At 40.5% G+C, this 21,522-nt stretch overlaps 1 protein-coding gene across 10 annotated transcripts in view; it reads right to left on the bottom strand.

The window, feature by feature from the left end:
• The window catches only part of CHD9 (chromodomain helicase DNA binding protein 9), a 285,267-nt gene that overhangs the window by 166,655 nt on the left and 97,090 nt on the right, over positions 1 to 21,522 (bottom strand). For 7 of the 10 annotated variants that reach the window (XM_062177146.1, XM_062177144.1, XM_062177142.1 and 4 more), the window contains exon 2: positions 10,921 to 12,546. In XM_062177146.1, the coding sequence (XP_062033130.1) occupies positions 10,921 to 12,375 (1,455 nt within the window). In that variant the 5' untranslated portion in view covers positions 12,376 to 12,546. Of the gene's footprint in view, positions 1 to 10,920; positions 12,547 to 14,138; positions 14,210 to 21,522 lie in introns of those variants that run through there. The other 3 variants (XM_062177151.1, XM_062177152.1, XM_062177145.1) reach the window with 2 other exon arrangements.

Below are 21,522 nucleotides of genomic sequence, written 5' to 3'. Positions count from 1 at the left end.
CAGGCAGAGTAGACAGTGAGAGAGAGAGAGAGAGAGAGAGGTCTTCCTTTTACAGTTGGTTCACCCTCCGATGGCTGCCACGGCGGGCGCGCAGCGGCCGGCGCATCGCACTTATCCGAAGGCAGGAGCCAGGTGCTTCTCCTGGTCTCCCATGCGGGTGCAGGGCCCAAGTCCCATTCTCCACTGCACTCCTGGGCCACAGCAGAGAACTGGCCTGGAAGAGGGGCAACCGGGACAGAATCCGGCACCCTGACCAGAACTAGAACCCGGTGTGCCAGCGCTGCAGGCAGAGGATTAGCCTATTGAGCCGCAGCACCGGTCTAAAAAAGTTTTTTAATTGAGGCCAGCACTGTGGCATGGCAGGTAAAGCCTGTGGTGGCAGCATCACATTTGTGTGCAGGTCCAACTCCCAGCTGTTCCATTTCTGATCCAGCTGATGTGCCTGGGAAAGCAGCAGAGGATGGCCAAAGGGCTTCAGCCCCTGTACCCATATGGTAGACCTATAGGAAGTTCAGAGCTGGGCCAGGATGAAGCCAGGAGCCGAAAGTTTCTTCCAGGTCTCCCATATGGGTGCAGGGCCCAAACTCTTGGGCCATTCTTCACTGCTTTCCCAGGCCCATTAGCAGAAAGCTGGATGAGAAATGGAGCAGCCAGGACTTGAACCGGTGCCCAAATGGTATGCCAGTGCTGCAACCAGTAGCTTTATTCCCTACACCACAGAGCCAGCCCCTCTCTGTCTCTTAAGTAAATAAAAGTGAAACAAGGGCCAGCACTGTGGTGTAGTGGGTAAAGCCACTGCCTGCAGTGCCAGCATCCCATTTGGGTGCCAGTTCAAGTCCCGGCTGCTCCACTTCTGATCCAGCTCTCTGCTAGGGCCTGGGAAGGCAGCAGAAGATTGCCCAAGTCCTTGGGCTCCTGTACCCATGTGGGAGACCTGGAGGAGGCTCCTGGCTTCTGGCTTCAGATTGGCTTGGCTCCAGCCATTGCAGCCATTTCGGGAGTTAACCAGTGACAGAAGACCTCTTTCTCTCCGCCTCTGCCTCTCTGTAACCATGCCTTTCAAAAAAAAAAAAAAGTGAAACAAAGAAAATAATACTTAAGAAAATTTCTCAATATATAAGACCTCCCTATAAAAATCAAAATTTCTTTTCATCTTTTCCTAACAGAGTACTCTACCACAATCACCATGACCCTCCAGAGGGGGTAAAAAACAGCTACAAACTTTACTTATCTCCAAGAAATAATTCTTTGACATTGTTGAATAGTGGAGGGCTTGTCATACTTCTTTACCTTTCTTCATCATAATCACCACTCAGGAGCTAAACAGACAATATGAATGATTTGTCCAACATGAAACCTAAAATTACAACTATAGATTCTTAGGAGTTGAAATAACCTAGCAATTGAATCTATTATACACCCACTATAGAAATTCCTTCTGTGACACATTTCAGCTATTCCACCTCTCTGCTTTCAGTAGAAGACTTGTATTTCACACTTGTTCCTTATACCAAGGGAAAATCTGCTTCTGTGATTACCACTGACTGGACCTAATTCTGACCTCTAAAATCCTTGAAACACTTTAAGATAATTACTAGGTTTCTCTTTGAGGCACTTGGTATTATCTTTTTTTTTCTTTTTTCTTTTATTTTTTGTCAGGCAGAGTTACACAGTGAGAGAGAGAGAGAGAAAGGTCTTCCTTCCGTTGGTTCACCCCCCAAAATGGCCACTATGGCCGGCGCGCTATGCCAATCCGAAGCCAGGAGCCAGGTGCTTCCTCCTGGTCTCCCATGCGGGTGCAGGGCCCAAGGACTTGGGCCATCCTCCACTGCACTCCAGGGCCATAGCAGAGAGCTGGACTGGAAGAGGAGCAACCAGGACTAGAACCCGGAGTGCCGGCAGCACAGGTGGGGGATTAGCCTAGTGAGCTAGCACCAGCCTACTTGGTATTATCTTTTTAAAAAATTTTAAAATGTCAAAACACTGTTGGAAGAAATAACCTAGTTTAGTTTTTGTTTGGTTGTTGCAGGGCTGTATTTGGATGGATAAGCTATTGCCAGTACAGTCAGAAAACATGAGTCTTAACAGTGTGCTCCACTTAAAGATTCTAAGTTAAGGTAGATTTTTGAGTGGAGAGAAAAAAAGAAATCATTTATAACATTATTATCTATTACAATGCACTAACAACTCTGAAGTAAAGTCAAAGGGGTTAAGACCACAGATAATGGAATCAAACAGCTCAATCCAGTATGAACACTTACTGGCTATATGACTTGGAAGTTAATTTACTTAATTTCTTTATACCTCAGTTTGCTCCCAAGTGCACTGAACCATACCCAAATAAAAGAACTATGTGATGGATCAAAGTGTTTATATATGTTAAGTAATTCGAAAAGTGCTTGGCCCAAAGTAAATACTATCTGTATTGGGTATTACAATGTTTTATTACTTTGTACCTACTATAAATTAATCTATCACAAAAATATATGTAAGAAAAACATAAATATTTTAAAGACATTGACTTTTCTAGAGCTTAGTAATTATCTTACTTTCATATGGTACTTAAGCAACCTTACAATGGCAAACACTTTTCAAAAAAATATTTAAAGGAATGAAGAATATATACAATGTATTAAAATGGAAGATAAAAATCCTATCTGCCAAAAAAGCATAAATTATATGATCCCAACTTTGCTTTATAAACATGGAAAAATATGCATGGAGAGACAAACAGATCTTACTGGAAATTTATAAAAAAAAATCAACAGTATTTATCCTTTCATAGTGATATTACAAGTAATGTGTTTTTCATCTGTTTGTGTCCTGTGTTGTCCAATTCTTTTTAACAACCATTTATTGAATTTATCAGAAAAAAAATCACTATCATAAAATATGCTTAGCACAGGCTGCTCAAATGTTTAAGATTTTTTTTTTCCTAAGTCTAGCAATTCTGTAAGTTTCTCTATTTACAACAACAAAAATGAAATAAAAACTCAAGGTATTTGCTATGTCTTGAGTGCCTGGGACAAAGTCTGGAAAATAGCAGAAACTCAATAAATATTTTAAGTTGAACTGGAAAATAATTCTAGGTAGCAAAGTAAAATATCATCAGAATATAAAAGTCAACAATGCATTACATAAAATACATCCTAAAATTCTATTTTCTGGAGCAGGCTTTATGGCACACGAGGTTAAGCTGCCACCTACAGCACCAGCATCCCTATAGATGCCAGTTCGAGTCCTGCCTGCTCCACTTTGATCAAGCCCCCTGAAAATGTGCCCTGAAAAGTAGCACACAAAGGCCCAAGTGCTTGGGCCCCTTCTACATACATAGGAGACCTAGATGGAGTTCCAGGTTCTTGACTCAGCCTGGCCCAGCTCTGGCTATTGTGACCATTTGGGGAGTAAACCAGAGGATGGAAGATCTTTCTCTCTCCTTTTCTCTGTTAAGTATGCCTTTCAAATAAATGTATAAATCTTTTTTTTTTTTTTTTAAAAAGGGGGCTGGCATCATGGTGTTGCAGGTTAAGACACTGCCTGTGGCACTAGCATCCCATGTAGCAATTCCAGCCCAGCTCCACGCTAATGCACCTGGGAAAGTAGGAGAAGATGGCCCAAGTGCTCAGGCCCCTACGTACATGTGGAAGACGTAGAAGGGGCTCCTGGCTCCTGGCTTCAGCCTGGCTCAGCCCCAGCTGTTGCAGCCATTTGAGATGGAAACAGCGATGGAAGATTTCTTTCTTTCTGTAACTCTACCTTTCAAATAAATAAATAAATCTTTTTTAAAAAAATTCTATTTTCTCTTTTGATTACTAGTTCAGTGATCACACATTTCACTGATAAAGAATTCTGACACTAAGTTTAATTTACAAACACTGATAGATCACACGGTACCCCGTATGCTATTTCCATTTAACAAGTAAGACAGGTTGGTGTGGTGCAGTGGGTTAAGACACTGCCTGCAATGCTGGTATCCCATATCAGAGTGCCAGTCTGAGTCCCAGCTGCTCTGCTTCCAATTTAGCTTTCTTGCTTACACACCCAGGAAAGCAGCAGAAGATGGCCCAATTACTTGGGCCCCAGTTACCCATGTGGGAGACCCAGAAGATATTCCATGTTCCTAACTTCAGCCAGACCCAGCCCTGGCTGTTGAAGCCATTTGGGGGAGGGAACCAGCAAATGGAAAATCTCTTTTTCTCTGTCTCTTCCTCTCTCTCTATAACTCTGCCTTTCAAATAAATGACTAACTCTTACAAAAAAGATAAAAACAAAAGATTTTATGTTACAAAACAGCAGAAAATATTTGTCATAAGCCAGAAAAATTCCAAAATTCAGAGGTAAGCTAGTATTTTCTGTATTGTTTTGTAATTTTTGTAAATGTAATGTTTTGAAAATAAATACATTAAAAAACACTTGCTATAGCATTTTTTTTTCCTCTCCCCATTGAACTCCTTGCCCCTTCATCCCCCTGCCAGCTTCTTCCCCCTACATCCAGGAATTTTTCTCACCTCCATGTTAAGTAGCAAAATCAAGAAATGATCTCAGCAATATCCCTTTCACTTTTAAAGATGTATTTTATTTATATAAAAGGCAGAGTTACAGAGGGAGGGAGAAGGAGAAGAAAGAGGAGAGGGAGAAGGAGAGGGGGTAAGGGGGGGAGAGAGGGGGAGAGAGGGCGAGCGAGTTTCTATCTATTGGTACACTCCCAAAATGCAAGAAGCTGAATATACCCTATTTTTAACAACTGACACAGACTACAGGGTATTCTAAGATATTTGAAATTATATCTGCAACCTCTCTACTTCAGTTGGTGACTAAGAAAAAGGCTTACAAAAATATTCTCTAAATACCCAAAATTAATAGAACTTTCTAAAATTCCTTTTTTTTTTTTTTAATATTTATTTATTTATTTGAGAGGCTGAGTTACAGAGAAAGAGGGAGAAACACAGAGAGGTCTTCCATCTGCTGGTTCACTCCCCAAATGGCTGCCATGGCCAAAGTTGGCCAATCTGAAGCCAAGGAGCCAAGAGCTTCTTCCAGGTCTCCCACACAGTTACAGGGGCCCAAGTACTTAGGCCATCTTCCACTGCCTTCCCAGGCCAACAGCAGGGAGCAAGATCAGAGGTAGAACAGCCAAATTTGAACCTGCACCCATATGGGATGCAGGCGCTGCAGGCAGAGGCTTACACTGCAGTACTGACCACTTCTACAATTCTAAAGATAGTACTACTCATGAATTTTCAAACAAGAGATTACAGAATATTTTGTCTTGGTTATAATAAAAATGTATTTCAGTCAGGGTGCCAAATTCTATCCCAGTTGCCCCTCTTCCAGGCCAGCTCTCTGCTATGGCCTGGGAGTGCAGTGGAGGATGGCCCAAGTGCTTGGGCCCTGCACCCCATAGGAGACCAGAAGAAGCACCTGGCTCCTGCCTTTGGATCAGCGCGGTGCGCCGGCTACGGCGGCCATTGGAGGGTGAACCAATGGCAAAGGAAGACCTTTCTCTCTGTCTCTCTCTCTCTCACTATCCACTCTGCCTGTCAAAAAAAAAAAAAAAATGTATTTCAGAATTATTTTTGATAAAATAAAATCTTATGCCACTTCAGTATTTTTTAAATTTCTTAACTTCTATATAATACGTAATAATGCAAATTTAATTAAAATTGAAATTACTGCAATTAGAGGGAAAAATAACTCAATTAAAAACCTCAGAAAAAATTTCCATAGAACCAAGAAAAGAATCATAAAAACGTAACTTATTAAGACAACATTTTGGGGGCCAGCACTGTGGCTCAGTGGGTTAAAGCCCTGGCCTGAAGCACCGACATCCCATATGGGGGCCAGTTCTAGTCCCAGCTACTCCTCTTCCGATCTAGCTCTCTGCTATGGCCTGGGAAAGCAGTAGAAGATGGCCCAAGTCCTTGGGCCCCTACATCTGTGTGGGAGACCCAGAAGCTCCTGGCTCCTGAGTTCAGATAGACTCAGCTGTAGCTGTTGTGGCCATTTGGGGAGTGAACCAGAGGATGGAAGACCCCCTGCTCCCCTCTCCACCTCTCTGTAACTCTTTCAAATAAATAAAAAATGAATATTTAAAAATAAAAAGACAACATTTCAGCTATATAGTAACATATCAAAATATGCCAAAATTACATCAGCAAAAAACACTCAGCCAAAATAAGTTATAAATTCTACACATTAAATCATTTGAATTTGAACATATTTAGGATGTGACCTATAATTCAGTCCATATAAAATTAACATGCAATCCATGATTCCCCTACCTTCTTTTACCAATCCATCTCTCTACTCCTATAATCAACAAATCTCAAATATCACATTTAACACTAAGAAGAAATAAGAAACTTGGAAACAGATTTTCAGTAAGTCAAAAAATATTACAGACTGCCTTTAACTATTTTGGACATGTAAAAAAAGAACAAGAAGTCAGCAAAACAGAACATATCCCAAAACAAAATGGTGAGATTTAAAAACCTTATTGAGGCCAAGTGCTGTGGTACAGTGGGTTAAAGCCCTGACCTGCAGCCCTGTTATTCCACATGAATCCTGGCAGCTCCATTTCCTTTTCTTTTCCTTCATTCTTTCTTTCTTTTTTTTTTTTTAAAGATTTACTTATTTATTTGAAAGTCAAAATTACAGAGAGGCAGAGAGAGAGAGAGAGTTTTCCAATGGTTCACTCTCCAGATGGCCACAAAGGCCAGAGCTGCACCAATTGGAAGTCAAGAGCCAGGAGCTTCCTGGAGCAGCTCGGACTCAAATTGGCATACATATAGGATGCCTGCAATGCAGGCAGCGGCTTCACCCGCTATGTCGCAGCGCCACTTCCAATCTGGCTCCCTGCTAATGCGCCTGGGAAAGCAGTGGAGGATGGCCCAAGTCCCTAGCCCCTACACCCATGTGGGAGGCCAGGAGGAAGCTGGCTCCTAGTTTCAGATCAGCTCATCTCTGGCTATTGCAGCCATTTGGGGAGTTAACCAGAGGATGGAAGACCACTCCCTTTCTGTTTCTATCTCTCTCTGCAACTCTTTCAAGTAAATAAAATAAATCTTTAAAATAAAACAAAACCTTTATTAATTTAACAGTATCAAATAAGATGATTTGTAAAAGGTTGCTTATGATGGGTCTGAGAATGTTGTTCAGATAGATGTCTGTCTATATGCTATCAATATAGGGAGACCTGGGGCCGGCGCCATGGCTTAAAAGGCTAATCCTCTGCCTTGCGGCGCCGGCACACCGGGTTCTAGTCCCGGTTGGGGCGTCGGATTCTATCCCGGTTGCCCCTCTTCCAGGCCAGCTCTCTGCTATGGCCCGGGAGTGCAGTGGAGGATGGCCCAAGTGCTTGGGCCCTGCACCCGCATGGGAGACCAGGAGGAAGCACCTGGCTCCTGGCTTCGGATCAGCGCGATGCGCCAGCCGCAGCGGCCATTGGAGGGTGAACCAACGGCAAAAAGGAAGACCTTTCTCTCTGTCTCTCTCTCACTGTCCACTCTGCCTGTCAAAAAAAAAAAGAATATATATATATATATATATATATATATATATATATGGAGACCTGACTACTTTTTTTTTTTTTTTAAGATTTATTTATTTATTTGAAAGTCAGAGTTACACATAGAGAGGAGAGGCAGAGAGAGAGAGAGAGAGGTCTTCCATCCGATAGTTCACTCCCCAACTGGCCGCAATGGCTAGAGCTGTGCCGATCCAAAGCTGGGAGTCAGGAGCTTCTTCCAGGTCTCCCATGTGGGTGCAGGGGGCACAAGGACTTGGGCCTTCTTCTACTGCTTTTCCAGGCCACAGCAGAGAGCTGGATCGGAGCTGGGGCAGTCAGGACTCGAATCGGCGCCCATATGGGATGCGGGCACTGCACGTGGTGGCTTTACCTGCTACGCCACAGCACTGGCCATAATCTGAATACTTTTTAAAGCCATGGAAAAGAAACATGTTTAGAAAAACATGAATTGATGGGGCCAGCGCTGTGCTCACTCGCATGCTCTCTCTCTCTGTAACTCTGCCTTCCAAATAAATAAATTACAAAATAAAACAAAAATCATGAATTAAAATGACAAGGGACCGGCGCTGTGGCATAGAGGATAAAAAGCCGACACTGCAGTGCGGGCATCACATATGGATGCCGGTTCAAGTCCTGGCTGCTCCACTTCAATCCAGCTCTCTGCTATGGCCTGGGAAAGCAGTAGAAGACGGCCCAAGTCCTTGGGCCCCTGCACCTGCATGGGAGACCTGGAAGAAGCTCCTGGCTTCGGATTAGCACAGCTCCAGCTGTTGCGGCCAACGGGGAGTGAACCAGTGGATGTAAGACCTCTTTCTCTCTCTCTCTCTCTCTCTCTCTCTCTCTCTCTCTCAGCCTCTCCTCTGTGTAACTCTTTCAAATAAATAAATAAATAAATAAATCTTTTAAAAAATTATAACAAGCCTTAGAAAAATTAAGATGTTAAAAAACTTTATGCTTCACAACTTCAATTATACATTGGGCAAAATAATTAGTCAAATCAATCAGAAATATACACAGAAAATACATGAACTTAAGTTTGTTAAGTGGCAATTTTTCCCAGGGTCCATCCTTCTTAACTAAAATGCTTGATTCTCTTCCAGTAGAGGGAGCAAAATCATAATGCTCAACTCAACATTAGAAGAAGGGGAGGTGCAGGGCTTATAAGAGATTTTAAAAAATATATAAATATTTATGGTGTACTGTGTGATGTTTTGTTACATGTATACATTGCATAATATAAGTGCCTTTTAAGAATCCTTACATCTATCCAAACATTTCAAAAACAATGTGTTGAAAATACTATTTGAAACAGAACTAAAATCAATTTGGTCTTTTCAAACACTTGAAGTCTTTGAAATGAAAACCTGGAAAATATTTTCATTGTCAACCGAGTCTCATGGATAAGAAAGGTACTGAATCATTTTATGAATCATTAATTTAACAACAGGATTTCATAAAAACATGTATTACAGGAAATACAATTTTTTCTTAAGAAAGTAATATCCTGGGGCAGGTGTTTGGCCTGGTGGTTAAGATTCAGCTTGGAATGCCCACATTCCATACTGGAATGCCTGAGTTTGAGTTCTGGCTTCACTTTCAACTCCAGCTTCCTGCAGATTGTGCACCCTGGAAGACAGCAGGTGATGGCTCAAATAGTTGGATCCCTCCTACCCGTTTGAGAGACCTATATTGAGTTCCAGGCTCCTGTCTTTGGCTTAGTACAATCCTGACTGTCACAGGTTTTTGAGGAGTAAACCAGTGGATGGGAGATCTGTCAATCTCTCTGGTGTGTCACTCTACCTTCCAAATAAAATAAATAAAAGCAATATACTCACATGGCAAAAACTAGAGAAAATAAGGGAAAGAGAAATATACTCTTTACTACCCTAAAACAAATGCCCTACTGGTATTTTTTCATATGCATATTTTCATACTACTATGAAAAAATGTATGATTATAAAAATATTTATTAAATATTTATTATTATAATTTCACATTAGTCCTAAGCACTTTTACATGTTATAACACTGTGAATTCTTTCCAAAGTCTATAAAATAGACTCTATTAGTTCACATTTTAAACATGAGGAAAAAGAGACACATAGAATTATATAACCAGCTCAAAGTCACACAGCTAGTAACAGGAGCCGAGATTCAAATCAAGGAATTCTGGAATCAGATCCTGCATTCTTTGTTTGGTCTTTAAAAAAAAAAAAAAAAAAAGATTTATTTATTAGAAAGGCAGAATGGCAGAGAGCCAGAGAGACCTTCCAATTGCTAGCTCATTCCACAAATGGCAGCAAGAGTTGGGGATGGGCCAGACTCAAACCTGGAGCCAGAAACTCTATCTGGGTCTCCCAAGTGGATGGCAGGAACTCATGTACATGAACCATCAACTGCTGTATCCTAGGCACATTAGCAGGGAGCTAAATGAGAAGTGGAATAGCTGGGACTCAAACTGCCACTCCAGCAGGGGATGCAAGTCTCAAGTGTCAGCTTAACCAGCTGTGCCAAAACACCCACCCCAAGATTCTGCACTTTTAGCCACGTTACTGTGATCTTAGTTATGAATTAGGCTTTTCCCCATCTGTAAGATATTATCAGGGTTATTCTTCAAAATCTTTTGAATGTCTAAGACAATCTAACTAATCTTGATGTCATAATAAGCTATGTCATTTCTAGTTCTTCATTATAAATATGAGTACAGGAAGACTAATATCTGAGTACTTTTATTTTTGCTATCTTTGTATTATAGTAACATATCACAAAATTACTTTCCAAAACATCTGTATCAATTAGCAAAACTAGGTATCAATTTCACCATAAATTTGGTAGCATTAAGCAGTAACATTAAAATTCCTAATAGGTAAAAATGAAATTATTGACCACATTGAAATTTTCTATTAAAGTTGCAAATTACTCTAGTTTTACTAATTCGATATCCTTTTGTGAATTTCATTTTATATGCTTATCTAGTTATCAACTGAGATCTTAAATGTTTGCTAACCAATTTATGTGGACTTTCTGTAGGAATATTAACTCTGTGTCTGTCATACTTGTAATAAAACTTTGCCAGTCTATTGCTTTCCTTTTAATTATTGTTACTAAGGGTCTGTTTGTTTTGTTAAAATAACCTGATAAGGTTAATCATAATTAAAAGTTATAAGGAAGTCTTAAAACTTTGAAATTTTCAAAATATAAGTTAGTCTATTGCTTTGAGCACATCAATGAATCATTTTCAATGATTTTTGAAGCAATATAAACCCATGTCAAGATACTCAAGAGAATTATGAAGTTTGAGAAATCTTGAATATATCTCACATAAAATTAACTCAACATATAAAATGCCCTCCCTACCCCAAGTCACCAAAATAAAAGCAAAGAACTACATACCTGTCGTTGTAAACATAGGCGATTTCTGTCATGTAAATGTTGATGATTAGAAAATGGTGAGTGCCAAGTCCGAGTCTGACCTTGCAACTGAGTTTGAGCCATATCGGAAGGCCGTGTTACAAGATGTGAAGTAAACTGTCGATCAAGGTCATGATCTAAAACATGACTTGAATTTTCTTGCCCAAATGTTGACTCATCAAATTGAGGAAGGAGACCTTCCTGAAGTAGGTCCTCTGGGTCAAGTCCTGTGAATGGCTCATTTTGAGATTCCACTTGATGAAGTAAATTCTCTTCTAAAGATGAGAAGCCATTACTTTCAACATGATCATTGAAATGGCCCATTTGAGTTCCTGAGTCAACAGGATCTGGGAAGTTCATGTGCACAGGAGATAATTTTGAATTGCTATAATTATCCTGAGGATGTGACGAATGCAACATTTGGAAATTATTTGAATTCAATGATGTATTGGGGTTTAGGATATGCTGAGAAGACTCTTGCTTGATTCCTCTATGAGGTGAAAATGAATTACTTCCAGTAAAATCAGATAAACTCTGATTTGTATGATTAGGTGCAAGAATTGCAGAAGACTGAAGGAGACTGTTTGGTGATATATGATTACTGGAAAAGGAATAATGTGAAGAAAACTGCTGTGAATTACTGACAGAACAAGAAGTCATATTTGGAGAAGGTCCATTAAAATTTCCCTCTTGATGACTGCTACACTTGAGGAAGTGTACTGAAGGATTTGACGTTTGAGAAAATTGCATTGAAAGAGACTGTTGTGAAGTAGATGCATTAGTAATTTGAGGTGGCTGGTTAACACTGACTCTGTGTGGACCAGAGACATTAACATCCATAAAATTTTTAGACTGATTAAGAGAATTTTGCCCTGGGTTAAGATTGTTTCTGTTTTGTTGTGAGCGTAGTGAAGTGCACTGTGTTTGTTGTTCATTGGCCTGAAATAAGGCAAAGTCATGGTGTGCCACAAAGCTTTTATTTTGATGCATAGAATGTGAATGTCCTTGTTGGTGAAAAGGAGATCCATTTTGATTTGAAATGCTTGTAGCAGTCTGATGGCCCCACATTGGACTGCCATCTGCTACATCTGGAAACAAACCATTGGGCTGGTTTTGGGGGTGGATTGGGGAACAATTAAACTGAGAATGTGGAGATAACACATGTTCAGGTGGACTACCAAAAGACTGATTAACTTGATGAAATTTCATTGAATCAAACTGATTTAACTGTTCAAAATCAGTCATCTTCTGATGTGTTGAAGGACCCTGAACATGATTCAACGAGTCTATGTGTAAAGGTTCAAATTCTGCACCCAAGTTCAACTCATCAACTAGAGAAACAGGTCCTGGTTGTACAAATGCATCATCTGACAAACCTTCTAAGGTTTCACCAAAAAGATTGGCATCATCAAAAAAGTCCATCATTGGATCTGTCATCTTGAAACTTCAGTAACAATCTGGGTTGTCAGCTCCAAATGGAGTATATTCAGCTTCTCTGAATGTCCAATCCAGTATTATTGGATCATTTCCGAAGGTCATCAACTAATCCAAAATAGGCCAATGTTCATTATGGCTCCAGACAATGACATGTTACAAAGTGTCAGAATCCTAGGAAAACAAGAACAAAAGAAATTAGATTTAACAATAAGCATTCACTAAACATCTGTAAACACAGTTGATATCTGCTGTTAAAAACATAAAATCTCAGTGTATACTATTTTTATGGAATAATTCATTGCGAATAGCTCATTAATATATTCTATAAGGAAAAAAGGGGACTTTATTTTTTTCTGTAAGGAAAAAAGGGACTTGACTATGTGTATTTAAAAGTAGCCACGCATATTACTTTAATTTGACCTTGATATACTATGATGAAAGAATATGAAGTAAACTTGGGTATAGTATGTCATACTCTATACTATAAAATGGTCATAAGTCCCTGGCACTACTAGTCAACTTATAAAATTTATCTATATGCATTACACTTTAAAGTTATGTCTTGTTAAGACAGCTGACATCAAAACTTCTCATGTAAATAAGGGCACTGTGATCTTTTGCTCTGGACTTACTGAACAGATAAATTATTTCAGAGTAGAAATGAAAATGCATCAAGTAGAGCAACTGCATGAAGTGACAATAAAGTAGCTCAGAGTGAGATAAAAATTAGCCATCTGGTCAGCTGACAGCACAGACATGTGCTGGAGAGTATGTTGGGAGATATCGCACATATTGCTACCGTAATCCTCCTGTTTATCTATTATGGAAGATCAGCCTTCCTGACAGCCAACTGATTGAGACATCTGTGAAGAAAAAGCAAGCACCTTAATATTAGCAGCTGTATTCACTACTCTGTTCCTAATGCCACTCTGGTTAAATAATTTGGAGTATGCATGTTGCTCATTATATTACCGAACTTTGCAAATACCGAGAAATCAAACTGAGGAGAAAACAAACAAGAGCTTCAGTTAAGCAATAAATTGATCTTATGATAGTCACAAGAGAAAAATGATTACATTTTTATTTATGCATATAGGGTTGTCCCTCACTATCTGAGGGAACTGACTCCAGGAACCTCTACAGGTTCTAAAATTCACAGATGCTCAAATTTCTTACAAAAACAGTTTAGTATTTGCACATAACCTATGCATATGTTTCCACATACTTTAAATCATCTCTAGATTTCTTATACTACATAAAACAACATAATTGCTAAGTAAATAGTTTTTATAGGGTATTGTTTAGGAAATAATGACAAAAAAAAGTTTATACATGTTGACTACAGGTGTATTTTTCCAAATATTTTCAAGGCAAAGTTGGTTGAATTCATGGTTGAAGAACCCTATGTGAAGAAACTCATGGATATTGATAGGCAAATATCTATTTTTATACATATACTCATAAACACTACTGAGAGGTAGAAGGAGTCTAATACATTACTTGTTAATATTAAAAGGCGGCCGGCACCGCGGCTCAATAGGCTAATCCTCCGCCTGCGGCGCCGGCACACCGGGTTCTAGTCCCGGTTGGGGCACCAGATTCTGTCCCGGTTGCCCCTCTTCCAGGCCAGCTCTCTGCTATGGCCCGGGAGTGCAGTGGAGGATGGCCCAAGTGCTTGGGCCCTGCACCCGCATGGGAGACCAGGAGAAGCACCTGGCTCCTGCCTTCGGATCAGCGCAGTGTGCCGGCTGCAGTGCACCTACCGCGGCGGCCATTGGAGGGTGAACCAACAGCAAAAGGAAGACCTTTCTCTCTGTCTCTCTCTCTCACTGTCCACTCTGCCTGTAAAAAATATATATATATTAAAAGGCTAACCACTATCATTCCAGGCTTGTATCACATTTAACAAAGGTAATTTTTTGTTCTGCCACCACTGTCTTGAATACAGAATCATAAATGGAGGCTTTCACTCCTCTAATATTAGTTAATTAGAAGATTAATACTGGCATAAGAAACTTTTATTTTTGGAGGCCAATTCCTAAACAAAATTCTGAGAGGTAAAAACTACAGAATCTAGATTAATTTTACCCAGAGATTGACTTATGAATAGTATCTAAATGCTGTAATAAGTATATTTCAAAAAAAAGTAAAATAGGGACTAACACTGTGGCGTAGCAGGTTAGCCACCACCTACAGTACCAGCATCCCATATGGGTGCTGGTTCGAGTCCTGGCTGCTCCACTTCCGATCCAGCTCTCTGCTGTGGCCTGGGAAAGCAGCATGAAGATGGCCCAAGTCCTTGGGCCCCTGCACTTGCATGGGAGACCCAGAAGCTCCTGGCTCCTGGCTTTGGATCGGCTCAGCTCTGGCCATTGCAGCCAATTGGGGAGTGAACCAGCAGATGGAAGACCTCTCTCTCTCTCTCTCTGCCTCTCCTTCTTTCTCTCTATAACTCTTTCAAATAAATAAATAAATCTTTTAAAAAAAGTAAAATAGAGAAAAATAAAATGTTTTCCAGACTTTACAGTTGTGAGACCAAGCATATGGCGAGTACAAGGTCTGAAGTGAACAAAGCATTAGCAACACTTTGTATCTGAAACTCCAGACACGAGATTTGGGAAAATCTATGTATACTTAAGTTCTTAATCAGGAAAGCAACAACTTATGTTTTTATATGGATATATGATCAAGTGGAACATTTAAGAAAAAAAATCAAACACTACATTGGAAGAACCCCTATGTCATCAATTAATGATAAGGTACACCATCAGTTGATAAAAATAAAGAAATTCTACCAATTCTAACACTTAGAATTTTCAATTTATAATAAGTAAATTTTAAGCTTAATCAGAATTAGACTTATTCTTGGAAATCTATTTTTTCCTGTCTTAAAGTGCTTTGTTTAGTCAATAAAAAACTTGATTGTTACTTGGCAAGAAAATGTGGAACTGCTATCATTTCTTCAACAATGAGTATTTGCTTCACTAATACCAAATTTATGCTTTGTTGCTCTAGTTCTGTGCCTTTCTGCATACTCAGTCACTTTTTGATTAAATGCTGAATAACAGTGTAATCTTTTCAAAGACATGTTGAACAGCAATTAAATGAGTAATACTAACAATGTACACAGCTCAATTGAAGTGATGACAATATAAATAACTATGACTAAATTTGTGTTCAAATAGGCACTGACAACTATTCTATGACAGTTACCTGCCAGACAACAACTGAGACACATCCCAAGTTCAGAGATATTAAAAGCAAAAATATATGTCTTAGAATTGATTAAAGAGGGGTTGGAGCTATTCCTGGGAAAGCAGCAGAGGATGGCCCAAGTCCTTGGGCCCCTGTAACCACATGAGAGACCCGGAAGAAGCTCCTGACTCCTGGGGCTGGTGCCGTGGCTCCGGTTAATCCTTTGCCTGTGGCGCCAGCATCCCATATGGGCACTGGGTTCTAGTCCCAGTTGCTCCTCTTCCAGTCCAGCTCTCTGCTGTGGCCCAGGAAGGCAGTGGAGGATGGCCTAAGTGCTTGGGCCCTGCACCTGCATGGGAGACCAGGAGGAAGCACCAGGCTCTTGGCTTCGGATAGGCGTAGCTCCAGCCGATCTCTCTCTTACTGTCTAACTCTCTCTCTGTCTAACTCTGCCCAATTAAAAAAAAAAAGAAAAAAAGAAAAAAAAAAAAAGAAGGGGCCAGTGATGTGATGAAGTGGGTTAACACCCTGGCCTGAAGCACCAGCATCCCATATGGGCCAGTTTGAGACACGGCTGCTCCACTTCCGATCCAGCTCTCTGCTGTGGCCTGGGAAAGCAGTGGAGTATGGCCCAACTGCTTGGGCACCTGCACCCACATGGTAGACCAGGAAAAAGCTCCTGGCTTCAGACTCCAGCCTTGGCTGTTGTGACCATTTGGGAAGTGAACCAGAAATGTATGATCAATCTCTCTCTCTCTGCCTCTCCCTTTCTTTGTAACTCTGCCTTTCAAATAAATCAATTTTTAAACAACAACAACAAAAACAAAAAACTCTGGAACTCATTATTCCTCCAATCTTTTATCTTCTCCTTTACAAACTTAAGAAATTTACTTATATTTGATGTCTTCAACTACTTTCTGCCATTTTCTCTTGAAACCAAGCTTTAGTCCCACGACCTCACCAATCTAATCTGATCAAGACACAGTGACCTCCCCACAACTCAATCCAAGAGATATTTTTCAGTCTTCATTCAATGCTATCTGCCTACCAGCAGGATCTGATATAGTTACCAACAAGCCTCCTTGAAACACTTAATTTCACTTAACTGATAGAAAGACATTTACCTAGTTTCTGTCCTAAAGAAAAAAAAATTGTTTCTTTCACAAATTTCAATCTTTAAATACTGAAGTGTCCCAACTTCTTTTTTTCTATCTACATTCACTCCCAAGGTGAGTGGCTTAAATATCATCAATACATTGGGAATTCCCAAATTTTAATTTATAAAATATATGTCTCATACTTAGTGAAACAAGCCAGACCCAAAGGGGACTCCCTAATCTGTGAAAACTAACAGAGTACCTAAAAGGAAACCTGAAAAAGTGAAATTGACACTTTTAAAAGCAATGACATGAACAGCCCTTATCGTGACTGTTGAGGAACAATTCTATTTTTCTTTTCTTTCTTAATACCATTAGTTGAACTCTTTACCTAAAATAGAATTAACCATATATGTATAAAATTGATTGAAAAATAGATCTCGGGGAAAAATAAGAGTGGGGGCCAGCGCCGCAGCTCACTAGGCTAATCCTCCACCTGCGACGCTGGCACACCCAGTTCTAGTCCCGGTTGGGGTGTCAGATTCTGTCCCGGTGGCCCATCTTCCAGTCCAGCTCTCTGCTATGGCCCAGGAAGGCAGCAGAGTATGGCCCAAGTCCTTGGGCCCTGTACCCGCATGGGAGACCAGGAGAAGCACCTGGCTCCTGCCTTCGGATCAGCACGGTGCACAGGCCGCAGCGTGCCAGCCGCAGCGGCCACTGGAGGGTGAACCAACGGTAAAAGGAAGATGTTTCTCTCTGTCTCTCTATCTCTCACACTGTCCAGTCTGCCTGTCAAAAAAAAAAAAAAAAAAAAAAGAGTGGGAATAAGAGAGGAAGGAGGAAGTTACTGTAAAGCTGTATAGGTCTGCATACATGCCTATGGACTTACTTTTTCTTTTTTTTTTTTTTTTGACAGGCAGAGTTACACAGTGAGAGAGACAGAGAGACAGAGAGAAAGGTCTTCCTTTTCCGTTGGTTCACCCCCCAAATGGCTGCTATGGCCGGCACACTGCGCCGATCTGAAGCCAGGAGCCAGGTGCTTCTTCCTGGTCTCCCATGCAGGTGCAGGGCCCAAGGACTTGGGCCATCCTCCACTGCCTTCCCGGGCCATAGCAGAGAGCTGGACTGGAAGAGGAGCAACTGGGACAGAATCCGGCACCCTGACCAGGACTAGAACCCGGGGCGCCGGCGCCGCAGGTGGAGGATTAGCCTAGTGAGCCGCGGCGCTGGCCCGGACTTACTTCTACGTGTAAAGTTTAAAAACTGCCTATGGGACCCCAAATCCCATTAAGCTGAGTGGTAAAAATGCCATCTTAAGTGTTAAAGTGACCATATTAAGTGTCAAAGTGATCATATAGATAGAACTAAGTGTTAAAGAGATCATATAAATAAGATCAAGTGTCTTGTAATAATAACAGGTAGAAATAAAAAGAATGTTCCATCCAACATGGGAAGCAGTTCACATGGTAGACTCATAGAATGACAATCACTTTAAATAGTACTCTGACCTCAGAATCAGCCCTTAAAGTGCTCTGGTTTGGCTGAAAAGCCCATGAGAGCATTTCAGGCATGGAAAGTTAAGATACTGTGGGCAGAAAAAATGTTCTGCATGAAGGATCTCCATGAGTGAGACCCCGGTAGAAAGAAGGAGCCATCAAAGAAAGATGTACTTTGCTCTAAAGGGAGGAGAGAACTTCCACTTTGCCTATGGCCTTGCCTAAATACTGACGGAAACTGTGAACTCAAAAGGCTTCCATAGCCTTGACAGCTCATGGCAAGCCCTCAGGTAATCACTGACGTCATAAATAGGAGTTTCAATTGTTAAATTAACAGCAGAAGTCACTGTGCACTTACTCCCCATTCAGGACCTCTGTCCTAAATTAGCTGTACTTTGAAAATTAACTGTAAAACTTGTTCTCAGTTTTTTATATTTTGTATGTGTATGTATGCAAATAGTTGAAATCTTTACTTAGTATAGTGTTGGTCTTCTGTGTATAGTTCATTGAAAATGAATCTTAATGGAGAATGGGACTGGCAAGGGAAAGGGAGGAGGAAGTGGGGAAGGAGTGGGAGGGTGGGTATGGTGGAAAGAAACACTATATAACTAAAGATGTACTTATGAAATTATACTCATTAAATAAAAGGTTTCTAAAAAAATTTAAAAAAAAATAAAAGTCTCTACCTTAACTCAAACCCAAATGGCCAACAAACTATTTGACTTCTCTTGAACACCTGATAAAGAACTAAACTAACACCCTGCTAATTACCTTGCCCTATTTCAAAACCAAAGTTTAGAGTGATCTTATTAAAATGCAAGTCACTTCAGGTCACTCAAAAACTCCTTATCTGACTCACAATGAATGAGGCAGTCTTGGAATTGGTGTTGCAGAACCAATTCCCATATCCTGCATCCCATATCTGAGCGTTCTGGTTCAAGTTCTATCTACTCCAATTCTGATAGAACTTCCTGCAAATGTATGTGGAAGGCAAAAATAGGTTCTGGACACATATGGGAGACCTAGATAGAGTTTCCTGGCCCCTAGCTTTGGCCTGGCCCAGGCTGTTGTGGAGATTTGAGGAGTGAATCGGCAAATGGAAGCTCTGTGTCTCTCCTTCTCTCTTTCATTCTGCCTTTCAAGTTAATCAATTAAAATTAGATTTTTTTAAAAAAAAGCTGAAATCCTTACTATGACTTATAAATTCCAATTGAGAGCTATTCACCTCCATTGAACAGCTCTCTGACCTCATCTCCTGTGTTTCCCTCTTGCTTACCCTTTGGCTTCAGCCACAAAGGCTTTCTCAGGTCACTAAGAATACAGGCATGAGAGAGTGATGTCAGCCAAAGAGAAGAATAGGCAGCTATAAACATCCATCTCTCAAAAAAGAATTAAAATATAAACATAAAAAGCAAGCAGGAACTGTCAGAATCAACTGTATCAGAACTCTGGAAAATAGCAAAAGGTTTATATCAACCAACAGGATACCAAGAAAAGAAAAAGGCCACAATAATAACAAAATATTCCTAGCAATCAATTCATATTGAAGCACTGCCTTAAATATGCTCAGAGGTAATGTAAACCACAGCCCAATAATGAAAAGAAACTAGGAAAAGGACAAATTAACAAAATGAAAATATCAACATGGGGAAAGAAAAATGAAAATGTACTAAATAGAAATTCTGGAGCTAAAAAGTACAGTAACTGAAGTAAATTCACTATAGTGGTTCAACAGGAGATTTTAAAAAAGAACCAGCAAGCCTGAAGAAAAAACAAAGGAAATTCTCCAGTCTGAGGAAAAGAAAGAAAATAAGTGAATCTCCCTAAGCAGATCTTATAAGTGACACAACATAAGCAGATCAACATAAATTTTATGCATCCAAGAAGGAGGAAGCAGAGAAAACACAGAAAGAACAGAAAAAATAAAAGCGAAAGACTCCCAAATTCGATGAAAGACATGAAACTTATATATCCAGGAAGCTCAACAAACTCCAAGCAGGATAAACTCAAAGGCACTCACACCAACACACAATGTAGTCAAAATGTCAAAAGACAAAAAATAACCTTAAAGCAGAAAAAAAGAAAGACTCTTAAGTACTAGAGATTCTCAAAAAGATTTGCAGATTTCTCATCAGAAGCCAATAAGGTAAAAAAATCAGTAAATGTTCAAAGAAAAAAAAAAAAAAAAAAAACATTGACCAAGAATTCTATATCCAGGAAACCAACCTTCAAAAATAAGATTTTTGGGGCTGGTGCTATGGTACAATGGGTTAAGCTGCTGCCTGCAGTGCTGGCATCCCATATAGGCACTGGTTTAAGTTCCTGCTGCTTCACTTCTAATCCAGCTCTCTGCTATGGCCTGGGAAAGCAGTGAAAGATGGCCCAAGTGCTTGGACCCCTGAACCTGCATGGGAGACCCAGAAGCAGCTCCTGGCTCCTAGCTTTGGATCAGCCCAGCTCTAGCCATTGCAACCATCTGGGGAGCGAACCAATGAATGGAAGATTCATTCTCTCTCTCTCTGTTTCTCTGAAACTCTGCCTTTCAAATAAGTAAATCTTTAAAAAAAAAAAAATAGAGATTTTAAAACATTGTAAGAAAAACCAAACCTAACATTATTAGTAGAGCTGTCTTAAAAGAAATCCTTAAGGGAGACCAGTAAGATGAACTGAAAGACCACTAAAAGTATCTCAGGGATGGGGCCGATGCTGTGGCACAGTGGATTAACGCCCTGGCCTGAAGTGCTGACTTCCTATATGGGCGCCAGATTGAGACCCAGCTACTCCATTTCCAATCCAGCTCTCTGCTATGGCCTAGGAAAGCAGTAGAAGATGGCCCAAGTCCTTGGGCCCCTACATCCGCATGGGAGACACAGAAGAAGCTCCTGGCTCCTAGTTCCGGATCAGCATAGCTCCGGCCGTTGAGGCCAATTGGGGAGTGAACCATCGGATGGAAGACCTCTCTCTCTCTCTCTCTCTCTCTCTCTCTCTCTCTGCCTTTCCTTCTCTCTCCGTGTGTAACTCAGACTTTTAAATAAAATAAATCTTTAAAAAAAGTAAAAAATAAATAAAAGTATCTCAGGGGGCAGCGTGTGGCATAGGGGGTAAAGCCATTGCCTGCAACACTGGCATCCCATATGGGCACCAGTTTATGTCCCAGCTGCTCCATTTCATATCCAGTTCCCTGTTAATGGTCCGGGAAAAGCAGCCAAGGATTGCTCAAATGCTTGGGCCCCTATCACCCATATGGGAGATCAGGATGATATTCCTGGTTTTGGCATGCCTCATTCCTGGCCATTGTGGCCATCTGGGGAGTAAACCAGCACATTGAAGGCTTTTCTTTCTCTTTGTCTCTCCCTCTC

The sequence above is a fragment of the Lepus europaeus genome, chromosome 19 (assembly GCF_033115175.1).
Source record: "Lepus europaeus isolate LE1 chromosome 19, mLepTim1.pri, whole genome shotgun sequence".
NCBI classification, from domain to species: Eukaryota; Metazoa; Chordata; class Mammalia; order Lagomorpha; family Leporidae; genus Lepus; species Lepus europaeus.
The sequence above is the reverse complement of the archived record's forward strand: the minus strand, read 5'-3'. Positions and strand labels throughout refer to the sequence as shown.